General features: G+C 42.3%; 1 protein-coding gene across 4 annotated transcripts; it reads right to left on the bottom strand.

Moving 5' to 3' along the window:
- Positions 1-167: 167 nt before the first annotated feature.
- LOC110522155 (endoribonuclease ZC3H12A) lies at positions 168-18,452 on the bottom strand. Of its 4 annotated transcripts, none has more exons than XM_021600305.3 (6): positions 18,158-18,452; positions 4,984-5,532; positions 3,255-3,394; positions 2,500-2,734; positions 2,060-2,166; positions 168-1,517 (listed from the first exon to the last, which is right to left on the bottom strand). In XM_021600305.3, exons 2-6 carry the CDS (start codon positions 5,304-5,306, stop codon positions 484-486), a joined length of 1,839 nt encoding a protein of 612 aa, XP_021455980.1. In that variant the 5' UTR covers positions 5,307-5,532; positions 18,158-18,452; the 3' UTR covers positions 168-483. The 4 variants fall into 4 exon arrangements, with proteins under 4 accessions (XP_021455980.1, XP_090088687.1, XP_090088686.1 ...); XM_090232561.1 differs by having other exon boundaries at positions 2,065-2,166; positions 18,158-18,449; XM_090232560.1 differs by having other exon boundaries at positions 2,065-2,166; positions 2,500-2,737; positions 18,158-18,449.
- Between the last annotated feature and the right edge of the window lie 245 nt (positions 18,453-18,697).

Raw genomic sequence — 18,697 nt, forward strand, 5'->3', positions numbered from 1 at the left:
TACATGTTGATTCCATTCCATTGGTTGTTGGCTTGTGGTGACGTGATGACAATTGTCTTTGGATCATTTCTCCTCACTCCAATAGATGGCAGTAGAGACCTAAGATAGTTGGTACGATAAAGTGCAGGGAGCTTGGCAGTGTGTAAATGAGATGGATAATCAGACAATTGCCAATGACTTATGTTTAATATGGATTAGAAACATAACAAGGACAGCATTATTCTGCATACCATACAGGTCAACATCCATTTTGTCTTATAGCTTCCCTCAGTTTGAGGCTACATGATAAAACAACACATGCTGCTTTTAATATATTTAAGTCAATGCTAGATTCAAAATGAACTAGCATCATTCAGGAGACAGTAGTGCATTGCACTTGACATAACACATTCAGCTCAGATTGCTACATTTCAGGCTTTCCTCTAGTCTGCTGAAGACTACTGTGTTTAATGCTTACAGAGAAATGATCACAGGTCTTGCATGTTAGAAAGGAATGTGGCTGATTCGGAACCTCTGAATCAGAGGCACCAGCTCTGACATATTGAGGGTGTGTGGGTACACACTCATCACATAGTCTACCATGCTGTGGGGGAAGAGGGTGCTGAGCTGGTTCTTCACACTCCTCCTCTGCTCACTCTCTGGAGCTTTACCTCCATTGGACCTGGTCATCCCCACTCTCTCGCCAGAGAGGCCCTGTGCCGGGCTGTGTTCTGGGAGGCTGTTACTCTGCCTTTGTGGGGGAGGACTCTGGAAGTACTGCTGCTCTGTGAAATGGATATGGTTACTGTGAACAGCATAGGAGCACTCTCCTAGCTGTGACTGGAGATGTTGGTGTCTGTACATGCACGGGCTGCACTCAAAGCTTTGTGAGTCGTCACAGCCACACTGTGGCAGTTTTTGCGGGGCATCCCAGGCTGAGGAGGGTCCACCCAGGCTGAGCCTCTGTTGGTTGCTGGCGTGGCTGTGGCTACTGGAAGTGCTGGAAGGGTAGAAGTCCCCACTGTGCTGGCTGCAGTTGGCCACCCCACTGCTGTAGGTGTAGGACACCACTGGGCCCTTGGTGTTGTTGGTCTGGTCCTGGACATAGAGTCTGGACAGGGAGGCTTCCAGGGAGCTGAAGGCCTCGTCAGTGTCTGGGCTGGGGCAGAGGCGGAGGCTGGACCTGTGGTGTAGAACTGGGCTGCCTGTTTTTCTCTGGCTGGTGAACTGATCGCTAGGCGAAGCCCTATGGGAATGGGAATGCTCTTCTTTTATAAGGGGAGGCGGTGTGGATAGATATTTGTATAGATGAGTTGTAGTTAGATCCAGCTCATAAGGGGATGTGTAAGTGTGGGCCTCCTGGCTGACTTCCTGGATCAGAGCAGGGCTGGGGCCTGAGGGGAGAAATGACCGTTCCCTGTCTGTTTGAGCAGTAGGTTTGCTCTTGGCTCTCAGCTCATCTGCCACAGACAGCTGTGATTGGTTGGAGCGCTCTGGGTGGTAGAACTTGCACTTCACTCCGTAAGTACACTTCTTTCCTGGAAAGAAACAAATAAGGAATATTTATGGCCTTTCAAAACACGGCTTGCAGATGTACCATGTATCTCTTTAAAGAGACTGTCAACAAGGATGTGTGTCCGTCTGAGTGCACTGTAAAGCCCTCTTCCCCCCCCCCCCCCCTCCCCTTCTTCAGTACTGTAAACACACTTGGCAAGGCAAACAAAAATAAAGTCTGGTCACCAGCCTGTTTTTGATCCCCTAGGTACACGTTGGAGTGCTATGAGGGAGCTTTGTACTCCCCTGACAGGAATAATCCCAGGCCTGACGTTTAATCTGAAGCTCTACTATCCTGGGTGTCGATAAAAATGCCTTTTGTTTGTGAGTGGTACTGTGCCTTGGAGTGGAGCTGCTCTCTTATGGCCAACAGGCAACCAAATAAAATCACAAGACCCAACTGCTAATCACAAACTGGAAATCAAATCCTGCTCAGCTGGCTCATATTGGAGTTAGTTGAAACCCCCCAGATAAATGAGAAAGGAAACTGAAAATAAAAGTGTATTGTAAAAAAATATCTACCAACCATACGGGCAATGCTGCTGCTTGTTTTCTGGGGTCCACTGCTTTTTCATCAGAAAGTTGTCAATCGTTGGGCCATTCCTTCCCAGAGGATCATCTGGAGGCATGAACCTCGAATATAAAGTCATAGAAAGATGAAAGTAAGCATGATGCTCAAAACTCTTGGAAGCCATGCCTTTGTTACAGATCTATCATATGTTTACAAGCTGGAGTGATTCTGTAGGTGGCGGAACCATCTCTCTCGTACTGTATCCCTGTCCCCAATCCCAATTTAAAATGGTTTATATCCTCCTTATAGGCCCTGCATCAGGTACCCTCATAGATGTTAAGGGCTTGTAAGTAAGCATTTCACAGCAAGGTCTACGCCTGTTGTATTCGGCGCCTGTGACAAATGCGGTTTGATTTGATTTGACCTTTGCTGAGCGATTCAGTGTTGAGACTTACTTGTCATTGGCGAAGCTGTACATCAACAGCCTTTTCTCTATGAACGTCTTCCACTCTGGCCTCTCTATCTGCAGGTCTCTGTAGTTGTCATTGGACACAACGATGCCGTCGGACTCGTAGGCCAGCTTGACGATGTAGCGGTCGTCGTAACACACCACTCTCTTCCCGTTGACGCAGCGTGACGGGGTGTACACCAGGATCGTCCTCTTCTCCAGCTCATGGAGGATGTGCTGATCTGCTGGGCCACGTGACAAGAGGTTAGGGTTTCACGGAGTTGATGGGTCATATGTCAGCCATTAACAAGACATGGTCTTTGTCCCAAATGGCACATTTTTCCCTCTATAGTGCACTACTTTTGACCTGAGCCTTTTGACCAAAGCCCTATGGGCCCTGGTCACAGGTAGTGCACTACATAGGGAAAATGGTGCCATTTGGTCCAAAGACATGGTGTGAACAACAATTCTCAGTTATAAAAGACCATAAAGAAGATTGAAACCTGGACCATTAATGTCCCTTACGAAAAAAAAGATTGCAGTCAGAGTGCAGTATAACAGCAATATGCTGCAATACTGCGTCCATACTGCAGTCATTTTGCAGTGTAACTGCAGTTATTCTGCAAAATACCACAGCACTTGTACTGCAGTTTCAAAACTAATCTGTTTTGTAAGGGATTGTAGATCTCTGTGTGTTCTTGACCGTTAGCACCACAGTGCCATCTAGCCTTGGTCAGACAGTATAACAGGTGTGTGTCCTACCTGTCATGGGGGCCTCGGGACTGGGCTGCTCCTTCCTCCACAGGGGCACGAACACAGTGATGTCACGAAGACCCCTCTCCAGAAACCACCTGACTGCCAGCAGCAGTCCCCGGCATGAAAACACTTGCTTGTTGCCATGGCTACAAAGACAGAGTATGAAAATTAGCTTCCTTTTTTCACTTCTAAACAGCTGTCACGTCTCTTTTCCCTTCTCAGAAATCCTGTCAGCCGTGTGACCCAACTACTCCAATTCATGTGAACTCTTTTGCAGAACCACAGCAAAGACACTTGTGTGTCCTTCAATCCCAGAAACCAGCCTTAAGGGAAAACTATCTCCCCAAATGACTATAAACTGGAATAACAGGAAGTCTCAGAATCTCTGTGTGCCTCTTCAACAACACTACTCTTCTGTTCTTGGAAAAGCTTGGATAAGGTATAATGTTACACTTATTTAACCTCGCATGACAGATGTGAGCTGCAGCATCCTGTATGGTAGTGGCGTGATGTCTCCAGCGGAACTTTAGACAGGTCTAAGACTGGTTGCGCGGAGGCCTCAAAGGGCCTGACTGACAGCAGCTCACTGAGAGAGGATGATTTGCCTACAGGCATCAGTAAATAGAGCAATCAACCATCAGGAAGTGGTAGGCAGCTTTGCACCAAACATAAGACCTCATTGCCTATTTTTAAACCACTGGGGCACCCGAACCCAACAACAACACTAGAACAACAATTATGTTATAGAAAATACACAATGATGAGTCGAAAGATGTCCTTTGCTTAGAAAGTTGAGACAGTGTTTTGGGTAGAATTTGTTTTTTTCTCTTTCTCTCTTTCTCTCTTTCTCTTGTCCTTTCGGGACAAGGAAACTCAGGACTTGAGTAATCAAAGGTGGCTTTGTAAGCACAGTCACTGAGATATCTGCCAAAGGGGTGAGTATGAGAGGAGTGACTGTGCCTTAGAAGTAGAAACCTTCAAAAGTTCAGCGACAGTCCCCCACAAAAAGCAGATCTAATTCAAGACGAGTGATCGGTGTCAGAAAGAAAATCTCTGATTTATGAGAAGTGAACAGTGTTGTTTTGTTCCTCTCAGTTTCTGCTATAGTTTCATCCCCTCCCTCCCGTCACCTGTTGATTATCTCAGATTATTTTTTAACTATTTTTTTCTCTCACTATTGTTATAGCATATCTGATGCTATTGATCGATAGCCAATTGCCATTGCATCTGAATATGAGTTATTTATGTTGAAGGCAAAGGTCATCCTCTCATACACCTGTGGTCACCTGCCAGCCACCGCAGATTCTTCTGAAATTCACCTCAAAGCATCGCCCACTCCCACTTCCCTCTCTATTAATGAGGAAGGGTGAGATGAGTTGGTCTGTGAAGTGAAACTGGAGTGGATATAGCATTCAGTTACTGGCACGCAATGGTAACACCGTTATTTATACCTCAGTGGGTAACATCTGCCCAGAATAGGACAAATCAGGTAGCCGCATAGAGTAAAAATGAAAGGAACATTGATGTACTATTTCACATGCTCTCTATGGGGGCAATGTACCGTGACAATACAGGTACTGTCCGTGACCAGATAAATCCCTATGTGCTGTTGTGTTTTTTTTCTCATTAGTACTTACATTACCATCATTTGTGCCAGCATTTCATCCAGTACTCTGTCTTTATCCATCTAATGCTACAATCCCTATAGTCCTAAATGGAGGATCAGTAAACTCACCTCATGGCCACATTGCTCCCATCAATGACCACTGGTCTGAATCCCCCAGTGGGATCCCTGTCTGTAGCTGAGCTGGGCCGCAGGGGCTGGCTGGGCTGGGGAGAGCTGCAGCCTCGGGGGATCAGCTGTGGGCTGGAGTAGGCTGAGCGGCTGGCTAGTATGGATGGGGTGGTGGTAGTGGGGGTCTGGCAGGTCTTGATCAGCTCCTCCAGTATGTCGTTGGTCTGGGCGTCATGGCGCAGGCTCTCCAACACGCGCACAATGTCACTGTGGGAGTAGCCCAGCTTGAGGAAGCGCTCCACTTTTCCATGCTGCTGGTCCATGCTGCTGGTCCTCAGCTCAGTTAGGCTTCCTCCCTCAGTTCTGTCAGTGTCTCTAAGTAGTCTAGGTGTCCTCCTTCCAGGCTCCTGGCAGGGCTCTGTCTGTCGGGGAATCCTCCTCGCCTCCCTTTTCTATCATTTCATCATGGTTTCCACAGCAACAGTGTCAGTTTTGGAAGATTTGACAGGTGCAGAAGAGGCAAGGGTTGAGGTGAGGCATTCTCTGGTTCTGTAAACACAGGAAGTATCATGGTGGAGTCACAGGGACTTTTAGACACTTTGAATGTGGTTAGACTGGCAGCGATAGAATTGGCTGCTTGCGCTGCCACAGCCTCATGATCACGCACGCACGTCATAAGAGGTCGAGAAAGCCCCTGTAGTCTCAGGCCAACTTAAATAAAGCCCTGCTCTAATGCTTTCATTTGGTGTCTGATACCAGTGGTGTCCGTTGTCATAACAAATATACACCACTGGAATCGTTGAGGATGTTGGTCTCGAAACAGAAATGTTTTAGGATATTTTTTTTGCAAAAACTTGAACACCAACCCAGTCAGACATCTTCTAAAGATAATCTGGAAAACCCCAATAATTATTTTACAAAGTGACTGCACTAATGACTGGGAGGGTGAAAGTGACATGCATTCCATACGGGTTCAGCCCACCCTTTACCTTCTATTCTGGTTCCGGAATGTGCTTAACTAGCAAGAAGTTGTCAACAAAACTAAGATAACGTGTATTTTACACAGATCGTAGACAGTGAACAGTTACACTTGTATGCACACATACAATTGTTAGGCCTTATGTGAAATGCCATCCACCCCCATCATTTGTTCCTTCATAGCACCCTTTCTTCCTGATTTGCATTCGACTTTGAACGGCAGTGGTGTCATCGGTTTGATAAGAGACTTGGATAAAGAGGAAGTAAATGTCAGGCTAAGACGAACATCGCCATGTTTTAGTATAAACTCGAACGAAGAAGCATACCATGCCAGTTAGTCATCTACATGCAGAACAAGTTGAAGATCAATTTACATTAAGGTACCCTACACCCCCATGTTCATTTGCATGTGAGAACAGTGTTTATGATCTTATTATACCTCTTCACAGCTTGAACAATCTACATGTAACCACATCCCCTCACACCACTTCATCTCAAGCCAGAGATGAATCATTCTGCACCAGACTAGACACACGCCGACTTTATTTTTTACATTTTATTTCAACTTTATTTAACCAGGTAGGCCAGTTGAGAACAAGCTCTCGTTTACAACTGCGACCTGTCCAAGATAAAGCAAAGCAGTGCGACCAAAAACAACAGCACAGAGTTACACATAAACAAACGTGCAGTAAATAACACAAAATAAAAGAAAAATTGGGGGGAAAAATGAAAAATCTATGTACAGTGTGTGAAAATGTAGAGGAGTAGGGAGGTAGGCAATAAATAGGCCTTAGAGGCGAAAATAATAACAATTTTGCATTAATACTAGAGTGATAGATGTGTAGATGATGATGATGTGCAAGTAGAGATACTGGGGTGCAAAAGAGCAAGAGGGTAAGTAATACTATCGGGATGAGGTAGTTGGGTGTGCTATTTACAGATGGGATGTGTACAGGTACAGTGATCGGTAACCTGCTCAGACAGCTGATGCTTAAAGTTAGAGAGGGAGATAGATTAGATATAAGACTCCAACTTCTGAGATTTTGTGCAATTCGTTCCTGGAAGGAAAGGCGGCCAAATTAGGTTTTGGCTTCAGGGATGGCCAGTGAAATATACCTGCTGGAGCGTATGCTACGGGTGGGTGTTGCTATGGTGACCAGTGAGCTGAGATAAGGCGGGGCTTTACCTAGCAAAGACTTATAGATGACCTGGAGCCAGTGGGTTTGACGACGAATATGGAGCTAGGGCCAGCCAACGCGAAACATATAGGTCGCAGTGGTGAGTAGTATATGGGGGTCAAAAGTTTTAGAACACCTACTCAATCAAGGATTTTTCTTTATTTTTAAAATTTTCTACATTGTAGAATAATAGTGAAGATATCAAAACTATGAAATAACACATATGGAATCATGTAGTAACCAAAAAAGTGTTAAACAAATCTAAATATATTTGAGATTTGAGATTCTTCAAAGAGCCACCCTTTGCCTTGATGACAGCTTTGCACACTCTTGGCATTCTCTCAACCAGCTTCAACTGGAATTCTTGAAGGAGTTCCCATATATGTTGAGCACTTGGCTGCTTTTCCTTCACTCTGCGGTCCATTTCAATTAACAGGTGTGCCTTCTTAAAAGTTCATTTGTGGAATTTCTTTCCTTCTTAATGTGTTTGAGCCAATCAGTTGTGTTGTGACACGGTATGGGGGTATACAGAAGATAGCCCTATTTGGTAAAAGACCAAGCCCATATTGCATGGTCACTTTAACTCTACCTACATGTACATATTACCTCAATTACTGCGACTAACCGGTGCCCCCACGCACATTGACTGTGTACCTGTACCCCCTGTATATAGCCTCGCTATTGTTATTTTTTTTTTTAAATTTACTTATCTATTTTTTACTTAACCAACAATGCAGTTTTAAGAAAAATAAGTGTTAAGGGCTTGTAAGTAAGCATTTCACTGTAAGTTTGTATTCGGCGCATGTGACAAATAAATAACATTTGATTTGATCATGGCGAGAACAGCGACAGTCCATCATTACTTTAAGGCATGAAGGTCAGTCAATACGGAAAATTTCAAGAACTTTGAAAGTTTCTTCAAGTGCAGTCACACAAACCATCAAGCGCTATGATGAAACTGGCTCTCATGAGGACCACCACAGGAAAGGAAGACCCAGAGTTACCTCTGGTGCAGAGGATCATTAGAGTTCCCAGCCTCAGAAATTGCAGCCCAAATAAATGCTTCACAGAGTTCAAGTAACAGACACATCTCAGCATCAATTGTTCAGAGGAGACTGTGAATCAGGCCTTCATGGTCGAATTGCTGCAAAGAAACCACTACTTAAAGACACCAATAAGAAGAAGAGACTTGCTTAAGCCAAGAGACATGAGCAATGGACATTAGACCCGGTGGAGATTTGTCCTTTGGTCTGGAGTCCAAATGTGAGATTTTCGGTTCCAACTGCTGTGTCTTTGTGAGACACCCAGTGTGGGTGAACGGAAGATCTCCGCATGTGTATTTCCCACCGTAAAGCATGGAGGAGGAGGTGTCATGGTGTGGGCGTGCTTTGCTGGTGACAGAGACTGTGATTTTTTTATAATTCAAGGCACACTTAACCAGCATGGCTACCACAGCATTCTGCAGCGATACACCATCCCATCTGGTTTGGGCTTAGTGGGACTATCATTTGTTTTTCAACAGGACAATGACCCAACACACCTCCAGGCTGTTTAAGGGCTATTTGACATAGAAGGAGAGTGATGGAGTGCTGCATTAGATGACCTGGCCCCCACAATCCCCCAACCTCAACCAAATTGAGATGGTTTGGGATGAGTCGGACCGCAGAGTGAAGGGAAAGCAGCCAACAAGTGCTCAGCATAAGTTGGAGCTCCTTCAAGACTGTTGGAAAAGCATTCCAGGTGAAGCTGGTTGAGAGAATGCCAATAGTGTGCAAAGCTGTCATCAAGGCAAAGGGTGGCTATTTGAAGAATCTCAAATATATTTTGATTTGTTTAACACTTTTTTGGTTACTACATGATTCCATATGTGTTATTTCATAGTTTTATTCTATAATGTAGAAAATTGTAAAAATAAAGAAAAACCCTTGAATGAGTAGGTGTTTATATTACTCTTACAGAATATCCACATGTGGGCAAAGATATTGGAAGTTTAATTAAAGCCTATTGGATGATAACTGGTTTTTACCTAGGACAGAAGAATTTATAACAGACTATGTCCAACGTAACATAGGTACAGCAGATCCTCTTAATGTATGGGACACTTTTAAATGTGCCTTTAGAGGCCATGCAATTCTACGCTCATCTCTAAAACAAAAGCAATTTAGGTCAAGAGTCCATATCAACAAAAGAAATAGAAGGACTAACAGTACAGATAGATAGAAATACAAATGTACCATAGAGACACAGAAAGTTAGAAGAAAAACAAAAATAAATGTAGGAACTTATTCAAGAAAGATCAAATGTAAAATTAACTCAACAAAAAAAGAAATGTCCTTTTTTAGGACCCTGTCTTTCAAAGATAAATTGTAAAAATCAAAATAACTTCACAGATCTTCATTGTAAAGGGTTTAAACACTGTTTCTCATGCTTATTCAATGAGTCATAAACAATTAATGAACATGCACCTGTGGAACAGTCATTAAGACACTAACACTCACTAACTAACAGACGGTAATTAAGGTCAGAGTTGTGAAAACTTAGGACACTAAAGAGGCCTTTCTACTGACTCTGAAAAAAAAGGAAGATGCCCAGGGCCCATGCTCATCTGCGTGAACGTGCCTTAGGCATGCTGCAAGGAGGAATGAGGACTGCAGATGTGGCCAGGGCAATAAATTGCAATGTCCGTACGGTAAGAGGCCTAAGACAGTGCTACAGGGAGACAGGACGGACAGCTGATCGTCCTCAGGTATAGGATGGCAACAACAACTGCCCGAGTTACACCAGGAATGCACAATCCCTCCAGCAGTACTCAGACTGTCCGCAATAGACTGAGAGAGGCTGGACTGAGGGCTTGTAGGCCTGTTGTAAGGCAGATCCTCACCAGACATTACCGGCAACAACGTCGCCTATGGGCACCGTCGCTGGACCAGACAGGACTGGCAAAAAGTGCTCTTCACTGACGAGTCGTTGTTTTGTCTCACCAGGGGTGATGGTCAGATTTACATTTATCATCGAAGGAATGATCTTTACACCGAAGCCTACACTCTGGAGCGGGATCGATTTGAAGGTGGTTGGTCCGTTATGGTCTGGGGCGGTGTGTCACAGCATCATTGGACTGAGCTTGTTGTCATTGCAGGGAATCTCAATGCTGTGCATTACAGGGAAGACATCCTCGTCCCTCATGTGGTACCCTTCCTGCAGGCTCATCCTGACATGACCCTCCGGTATGACAATGCCACCAGCCATACTGCTCGTTCTGTGCGTGATTTCCTGTAAGACAGGAATGTCAGTGTTCTGCCATGGCCAGCGAAGAGCCCGGATCTCAATCTCATTGAGCACATCTAGGACCTGTTGGATCGGAGGGTGAGGGCTAGGGCCATTCCCCCCAGAAATCCCCAGGAACTTGCACGTGCTTTGGTGGAAGAGTGGGGTAACATCTCACAGCGAGAACTGGCAAATCTGGTGCAGTCCATGAGGAGGAGATGCACTGCGGTACTTAATGCAGCTGGTGGCCACACCCGATACTGACTGTTACTTTTGATTTTGACCCCCCCTTTGTTCAGGGACACATTATTCCATTTCTGTTAATCACATGTCTGTGGAACTTGTTCAGTTTATGTCTCAGTTGTTGAATCTTATGTTCATACAAATATTGACACATGTTAAGTTTGCTGAAAATAAACACAGTTGACAGTGAGAGGACGTTTCTATTTTTGCTGAGTTTATTATAAAAAATAAAGTGAACTGGATGGAATATGGAGAAAAATGCCCCATGCTCTTTTCTAATCTTTAACATAGAAATGCTACCAAAAATGATTTACTGAAACTAATGACAGAGTCACCCATGATTCACTAAAGAATATTTTGAAAGAGGAAGCAAAGTACTTAAAGCATATATTTTCATTTCAGTCTCCTCCATCTCCACTAACCGAAGTTAATTCTATGGATTTTTTTTCTATTAATAATGTAAAATTAACAGCTGTAGACTCATGTGAAGGCCACATTACAGAGGAGTAACTTATTGATGCTATTAAAGCCTTTAAGTCTGGGAAAACTCCAGGGCTGGATGACATACCAGTTGAGGTATACCAAACCTTTGTTGATGTACTCAGAGGGCCATTATTAATATGTTTTAAACATTCCTATAAAAATGGTAGATTATGAGATACTCAACAAGAAGGTCTGATTTCATTATTCCTGAAACAGGAACCAAGTGTTAAATATAAAGATCCAGTCCGTTTCAAAAAATTGGAGGTCCCTTACACTTCAGTGTTTCTCTCAAAATGCATAGCGCAAAGAATTAAAAAGGTATTGTCGGATATTATTCCTCCTAATCAGACAGTTTTTTTGCTTAAAGGCACCTAAAGGACTCTCAGACTATGAGAAACAAGAGTCTCTGGTTGGATGAAACCAAGATTGAACACTTTGGCCTGAATGCCAAGTGTCACGTCTGGAGGAAACCATGGCACCACCCCTACGGTGAAGCATGATGATGGCAGCACCATGCTGTGTAGATGTTTTTGAGCGGCAGGGACTGTGAGACGAGTCAGAATCGAGGGAAAGATTAAGTGGAGCAAAGTATAGAGAGATCCTTGATGAAAACCTGCTCCAGAGCACTCAGGATCTCAGACTGGGGTGAAGGTTCACCTTCCAACAGGACAACGACCCTAAGCACACAGCCAAGACAACACAGGAGTGGCTTGTGTAATAAGTAAGTAAAGGGTCTGAATACTTATGTAAATGTGATATTTCTGTTTTGCAAAAAATTCTAAAAACATGCTTTTGCTTTGTCATTATGGGGTATTGTGTGTAGATTGATGGGGTAAAAAAAAAAGGGGGGGGGGGGACAATTTAATACATTTTTGAATAAGGCTGTAACTCAATATGTGGAAAAAGTCAAGGGGTCTGAATCCTTTCTAAATGTGATATATATCTAGGTTATATTTTACTAGGATATGACGTTTCTATTTTTAAGGACTTCAAATGTATCAATGGATGTTTTAGGTAGGCAATACATAGGCTACTGTAAAATGTAGAGTTTTCTTGTATAGTATAGTATAAATGAATTGAATTAAGCTAAAATATCAGAAATAAATCATAAACAATAAAGGCCAGTATCAGCTTCTTTTCATAAATAAAAGGGAATAAATAATCTCGAACTGCAGTGGACAAATTATTTGCGCACAGAAGCAAGCACCAACAAGCTTCAAATATGCATTAAGTGTGGGAAACGCGCCCTACAAATAAAATATTATTATTAATATAAAGACAGGAAAATACACACTTAAAAGCTTCGTTACAAAAAGAGATATTAGTGAAATTCGGGAATATAACCATAATACAAACAAGAGAAAGGAGAATGGAATATGTTTGAAAAGTTTACGTTTAGATTTGATTGGAGAAAGAAAATAAGTGGGCCCTCAGGTCATGACTCAATACTGCCATCTGCAGGAAGATAACAAGATTCCAACATTCCATAGTACTCCATTACACTTAACTAGGAACCTGCACAGAGTCCAGTAGGACAGTGTCACAAGGCTACATAGTCACAGGCCCACACTTCACCACTGTTTAAGGGAATACACAGCTGTCCTTGATTGTGAGCTAGAATTAAATGTTGAATGAAATGTGTGCGACACAAGAGGTAAACAATGGTTTTCATCAATAGAAATAATGTAAGGAGCTAAGGTGATATCATAAGGACATAGCCACAGGAAGTAGTTTGGGGGTGGATGTGCAGCGTTTGTACGCTAATACAGGACTAGTTAAGGCCCAGTGCAATACATTTGTGATTTTTTTTTATTTGAGTGTTCACCAGCATTTGTAACTTGAGTCTGACAATTATCTGTACAAAACAGTTGATCTGATAATACTTGTGGAAAATAAAAATACTTGCTTGATATCCACTACCGTTCAAAAGTTTGGGGTCACTTAGAAATGTCCTTGTTTTTGAAAGAAAAGCACATTTTTTGTCCATTAAAAAAACATAAAATTGATCAGAAATGCAGTGTAGACATTGTTAATGTTGTAAATGACTATTGTAGCTGGAAACGGCTGATTTTTTTATGGAAGCTCTACATAGGCGTACAGAGGCCCATTATCAGCAACCATTATTCCTATGTTCCAATGTCACGTTGTGTTAGCTAATCCAAGTTTATAATTTTAAAAGGCTAATTGAACATTAGAAAACCCTTTTGCAATTATGTTAGCACAGCTGAAAACTGTTGTCCTGATTAAAGAAACAATAAAACTGGCCTTCTTTAGACTAGTTGAGTATCTGGAGCATCAGCATTTGTGGGTTCGATTACAGATTCAAAATGGCCAGAAACAAAGAACTTTATTCTGAAACATGTCAGCCTATTCTTGTTCTGAGAAATTAAGGCTATTCCATGCGAGAAATTGCCAAGAAACTGAATATCTCGTACAACACTGTATGATTCCCTTCACAGAACAGCGCAAAACTGGATCTAACTAGAATAGAAAGAGGAGTGGGAGGCCCCGGTGCACAACTGAGCAAGAGGACAAGTACATTAGAGTGTCAAGTTTGAGAAACAGATGCCTCACAAGTCCTCAACTGGCAGCTTCATTAAAAAGTACCCGCAAAATAACAGTCTCAACGTCAACAGTGAAGAGGCGACTCCGGGATCCTGGCCTTCTAGGCAGAGATGCAAAGAAAAGCCTCAGACTGGCCAATAAAAAGAAAAGATTAAGACACAGACACTGGACAGAGGAACTCTGTCGAGAAGGCCAGCATCCCGGTGTCGCCCCTTCACTGTTGATGTTGAGACTGGTGTTTTGCGGGTCATTCAGTTGCCTGAGTACTTCAATGGTATAGGCAGTGTAGTCTTGTACAGTAACAGTGCCTCCCTTGTCCTCACAGATGACTATAGAGGAAGTTATTCCTGAAATAAGGGATAGAAGCCTCTAACTTGGATATACACTACATGACCAAAAGTATGTGGACACCTGCTCGTCAAACATCTCATTCCAAAATCCTAGGCATTAATATGGAGTTGGTCCCCCATTTGCTGCTATAACAGCCTCCACTCTTCTGGGAAGGCTTTCCACAAAGTTGGAAGCACAGAATCATCTAGAATGTCATTGTATGCTGTAGCGTTAAGATTTCCTTTCACTGGAACTAAGGGGCCTTGCCCAAACCATGAAAAACAGCCCCAGACCATTATTCCTCCTCCACCAAATTTTACAGTTGGCACTATGCATTGGGGCAGGTAGCGTTCTCCTGGTATCCGCCAAACCCAGATTGGTCCGTCGGACTGCCAGATGGTGAAGCGTGATTCATCACTCCAGAGAACACGTTTCCACTGCTCAAGAGTCCAATGGCGGCAAGCTTTACACCACTACAGCCGACGCTTGGCATTGTGTGTGACTGCTCGACCATGGAAACCCATTTCATTAAGCTCCTGACGAACAGTTATTGGGCTGAGGTTGCTTTCAAGGCAGTTTGGAACTCGGTAGTGAGTGATGCAACCGTGGACAGATGATGTATACGTGCTACTCGCTTCAACGTTTGGCGGTCCTGTTCTGTGAGCTTGTCTGGCCTACCACTTCACAGCTGAGCTGTTGTTGCTCCTAGACATTTACACTTCACAATAACAGCACTTACAGTTGACCAGGGCAGCTCTAGCAGGGCAGACATTTGACAAACTGACTTGTTGGAAAGGTTGATCCTGAAACAGCCTAATCCACTAATTTAAAGGGGTGTCCACGTACTTTAGTATATATTGTGTATGTGTTTATCCACCAGTCTGTAGTATGTGTCCACAGCTGGGTCAATAGGCCCACCCAGGTGGAATGAATGTAGATGGATCCATAAACATACTTTTCGTGGGGACAGAGGAGTTGCAATCTCTAAAGAACAGTTTCACATGCAATGTGATTATTAATTAGTTGTTGAAATGCATTTCAGTTGTGTGTCCTGATATTCAGGCTGATTTGCTCCTATATGTATTATTTTGTAAGTACAGTTGAGGTAGGAGGTTTACAAACACTTAGGTTGGAGTCATTAAAACTCGTTTTTCAACCACTCCACACATTTCTTGTTAACAAACTATAGTTTTGGCAAGTCAGTTAGGACATCTACTTTGTGCATGACACAAGCAATTTTTCCAACAATTGTTTACAGACAGATTTTTTCACTTATAATTCACTATATCACAATTCCAGTGTGTCAGAAGTTTACATACACTAAGTTGACTGTGCCTTTAAACAACTTGGAAAATTCCAGAAAATGACATCATAGCTTTAGAAGCTTCTGATAGGCTAATTTACATAATTTGAGTCAATTGGAGGTGTACCTGTGGATGTATTTCAAGGCCTACCTTCAAACTCAGTGCCTCTTCGCTTGACATTACGGGAAAATAAAAATAAATCAGCCAAGACCTCAGAAAAAAATTGTAGACCTCCACAAGTCTGAGTCATCCTTGAGAGACATTTCCAAACGCTTGAAGGTACCACGTTCATCTGTACAAACAATAGTACGCAAGTATAAACACCATGGGACCATGCAGCCATCATACTGCTCAGGAAGGAGATGTGTTCTGTCTCCTTGAGATGAACGTACTTTGGTGCGAAAAGTGCAGATCCATCCCAGAACAACAGCAAAGGACTTTGTGAAGATACTGGAGGAAACAAGTACAAAGGTATCTATATCCACAGTAAAACGAGTCCTATATCGACATAACCTGAAAGGCCGCTCAGCAAGGAAGAAGCCACTGCTCCAAAACCGCCATAATTTTAATTTAAAAAAAAAGGCAGACTACGGTTTGCAACTGCACGTGGGGACAAAGATTGTACTTTTTGGAGGAATGTCCTCTGTTCTGATGAAACAAAAATAGAACTGTTTGGTCATAATGACCATTGTTATGTTTGGAAGACAAAGGGGGAGGCTTGCAAGCCAAAGAACACCATCCCAACTGTGAAGCACGGGGTTGGCAGCATCATGCTGTGGGGGTGCTTTGCTGCAGGAGGGTCTGGTGCTCTTCACAAAATAGATGGCATCATGAGAAAGGAAATTTGAAGCAACATCTCAAGACATCAGTCAGGAAGTTAAAGCTTGGTCGCAAATGGGTCTTCCCATTTGGACAATGACCCCAAGCATACTTCCAAAGTTGTGGCAAAATGGCTTAAGGACAACAAAGTCAATTTATTGGAGTCACAAAGCCCTGACCTCAATCTTATAGAAAATTTGTGGGCAGAACTGAAAGATTGTGTGCGAGCAGGAGGGTACAAACCTGACTCGTTTACATCAGCTCTGTCAGGGGGAATGGGCCAAAATTCACCCAACTTATTGTGGGAAGCTTGTGGAAGGCTACCAGAAACGTTTGACTCAAGTTAAACAATTTAAAGGCAATGCTGCCAAATACTAATTGAGTGTATGTAAACTTCTGACCCACTGGGAATGTGATGAAAGAAATAGAAGCTGAAATAAATCATTCTCTCTACTGTTATTCTGACATTTCACATTCTTAAAATAAATTGATGATCCTAACTGACCTAAGACAGGACATTTTTACTAGGATTAAATGTCAGGAATTGTGAAAAACTGAGTTTAAATGTATTTGGCTATGGTGTATGTAAACGTACGACTTCAACTGTATTTTGTGGTAAATAGTTCACTAGTTTATTGCACCATTTTCTTTCTCCAAACAAATAAAAAAATGAGCACAATAGATATTATAAGAGATATCAACATTTTTGAGAAGTAGCATCCACACAAGGGAGCAGCTTCTTCTAAAAGTATTTTTTAAACTGTAGACTTTTCAAATATTTCCCCTTCTCCTTTCCGTCGTTTATATTATGGCTATATTCCCTTGAATATTCCTTTATGTAATTAAGCTTTTACGTGTATATTTTTCTGTCTTGATAATAAAAGTAACATTTCATTTGTAGAGCGCGTTTGCCACGCTCAAAGCCCATGTGATGCTCGTTGGTGCTTGCTTCTGTGTGCAAATCATTTGACCACTGCAGTTTGAGATGATCTATTTCCTTTTATTTCTGAAAATAATGAGATGTTGACCTTTTATTGTTTAGGATTTATTTCTGATACAGTGCCTTCAGAAAGTATTCACACCCCTTGACTTACATTTATTTTTTTGTGTTACAGCCTCAATTAAAAATGGATTAATTTGAGATTTTGTGTCACTGGTTTACACACAATACCCCATAAAGCCAAAGTGGAATTATGTTTTTCAAACATTTGACAAATGAATAAAAAATGTAAAGCTGAAATGTCTTGAGTCAATAAGTATTCAACCCTTTTGTTATGGCAAGCCTACATACGGCCAGGAATAAAATGAATTGCATGGACTCATTCTGTGTGCAATAATAGTGTTTAACATGATTTTTGAATGACTACCTCATCTCTGTACCCCACACATACAGTTATCTATGAGGTCCCTCAGTCGAGCAGTGAATTCCAAACACAGATTCAACCATAAAGATCAGAGAGGTTTTCCTATTCAGGCAGGAATCTTTGGACTGTGCATTTGCATCTTGTTTCAATTTATCTCTTTATTTAGGTTGATGGCATGATGTTGAAACAATGACTTTGATTCAAACATACCATTTTACTATCAACATTGAAACAATGTCTAATATTCAACATCATTTCTACATGGAGTTTTCAACGCAATTTCTACATACACTACATAGCTCTGATGATTATGCTGAAATTAGATTGATGCAACAACCTGTTAGTCAGGTTAAGTCAATGTATTGAAGTTTAAGTTTTACCCTAATTTCAATGTTTACAATGCTGTTTGAAATTATATGAAAACAGAACTGGCTGATGACTGTGTGCCCAGTGGGTAGTCTCTTTTAAGCACACACATATACTGCATATCAGGAAGACACATAATCCAAATGAACTATCACAGAAACAAAAACGAACTAAAAAAATACATTGGTTTTCAGAAGTTACAAACATTTCCCTACTGTAAACCCTTGCAGCTCAACAAGATTTGGATATTAGATGCTAATTTTGCTCTCTCACTACTTACTGTTGTGGTGGTTAGAAGAAGCATCAGCCTGTTTGTCTGGTAGCGAGCCTGTTGCTGTGTGAAGGAGAGAGCCACCTCGGTCACGTTGAGAGACAGAACCTGTGTGTACTGTTTTTATTCATATGAGGAAGTCTCCTGAGACTTTACTCAGACCATTGCCAGCAAGGAAGCAAAAGACAAATGCAGTCATTTCACTTCCTCATTGTAGCCCCATGCAGAGTTTTGGCTAGAAAGCTTGTTGTATGTGAGCCCAGAGGGTTTTCCCCCTTTCTCTGTTCTTCCTGGTGTGGCTACAACACAGTGGGTCTCCTTGAGACTTAATAGGGGAGAGTGGGGTAAGTTGAGCCATTTTTTTACATTCCGCTTCACAACATGCTTAGAAAAAAAGGTGCTAAATAGAACCATATAGGGTTCTTCAGGTTTGTCCCCATAGGGGAACCCTTTTTGGTGCTAGGTAGAACCCTTTGCAAAGGGTTCTACCTATGACCCTCTATGTAGGGTTCTACCCAAAAAACATTTAATTATCTAAAGGTTCTTGCA

The sequence above is a fragment of the Oncorhynchus mykiss genome, chromosome 4 (genome assembly GCF_057628025.1).
Source record: "Oncorhynchus mykiss isolate SJ-2025 chromosome 4, ASM5762802v1, whole genome shotgun sequence".
NCBI classification, from domain to species: Eukaryota; Metazoa; Chordata; class Actinopteri; order Salmoniformes; family Salmonidae; genus Oncorhynchus; species Oncorhynchus mykiss.

Bases quoted from the DNA above. Each gene is read 5' to 3' on its own strand.
- LOC110522155 (XM_090232559.1), bottom strand. From the start codon at position 5,306: ATGGACCAGCAGCATGGAAAAGTGGAGCGCTTCCTCAAGCTGGGCTAC. The intron at 3,395-4,983 runs GTGAGTTTACTG...CTGTCTTTGTAG, and splicing joins GGGAGCAATGTGGCCATGAG to CCATGGCAACAAGCAAGTGT. The intron at 1,518-2,059 runs GTTGGTAGATAT...GTTTCTTTCCAG, and splicing joins GCAGCAGCATTGCCCGTATG to GAAAGAAGTGTACTTACGGA.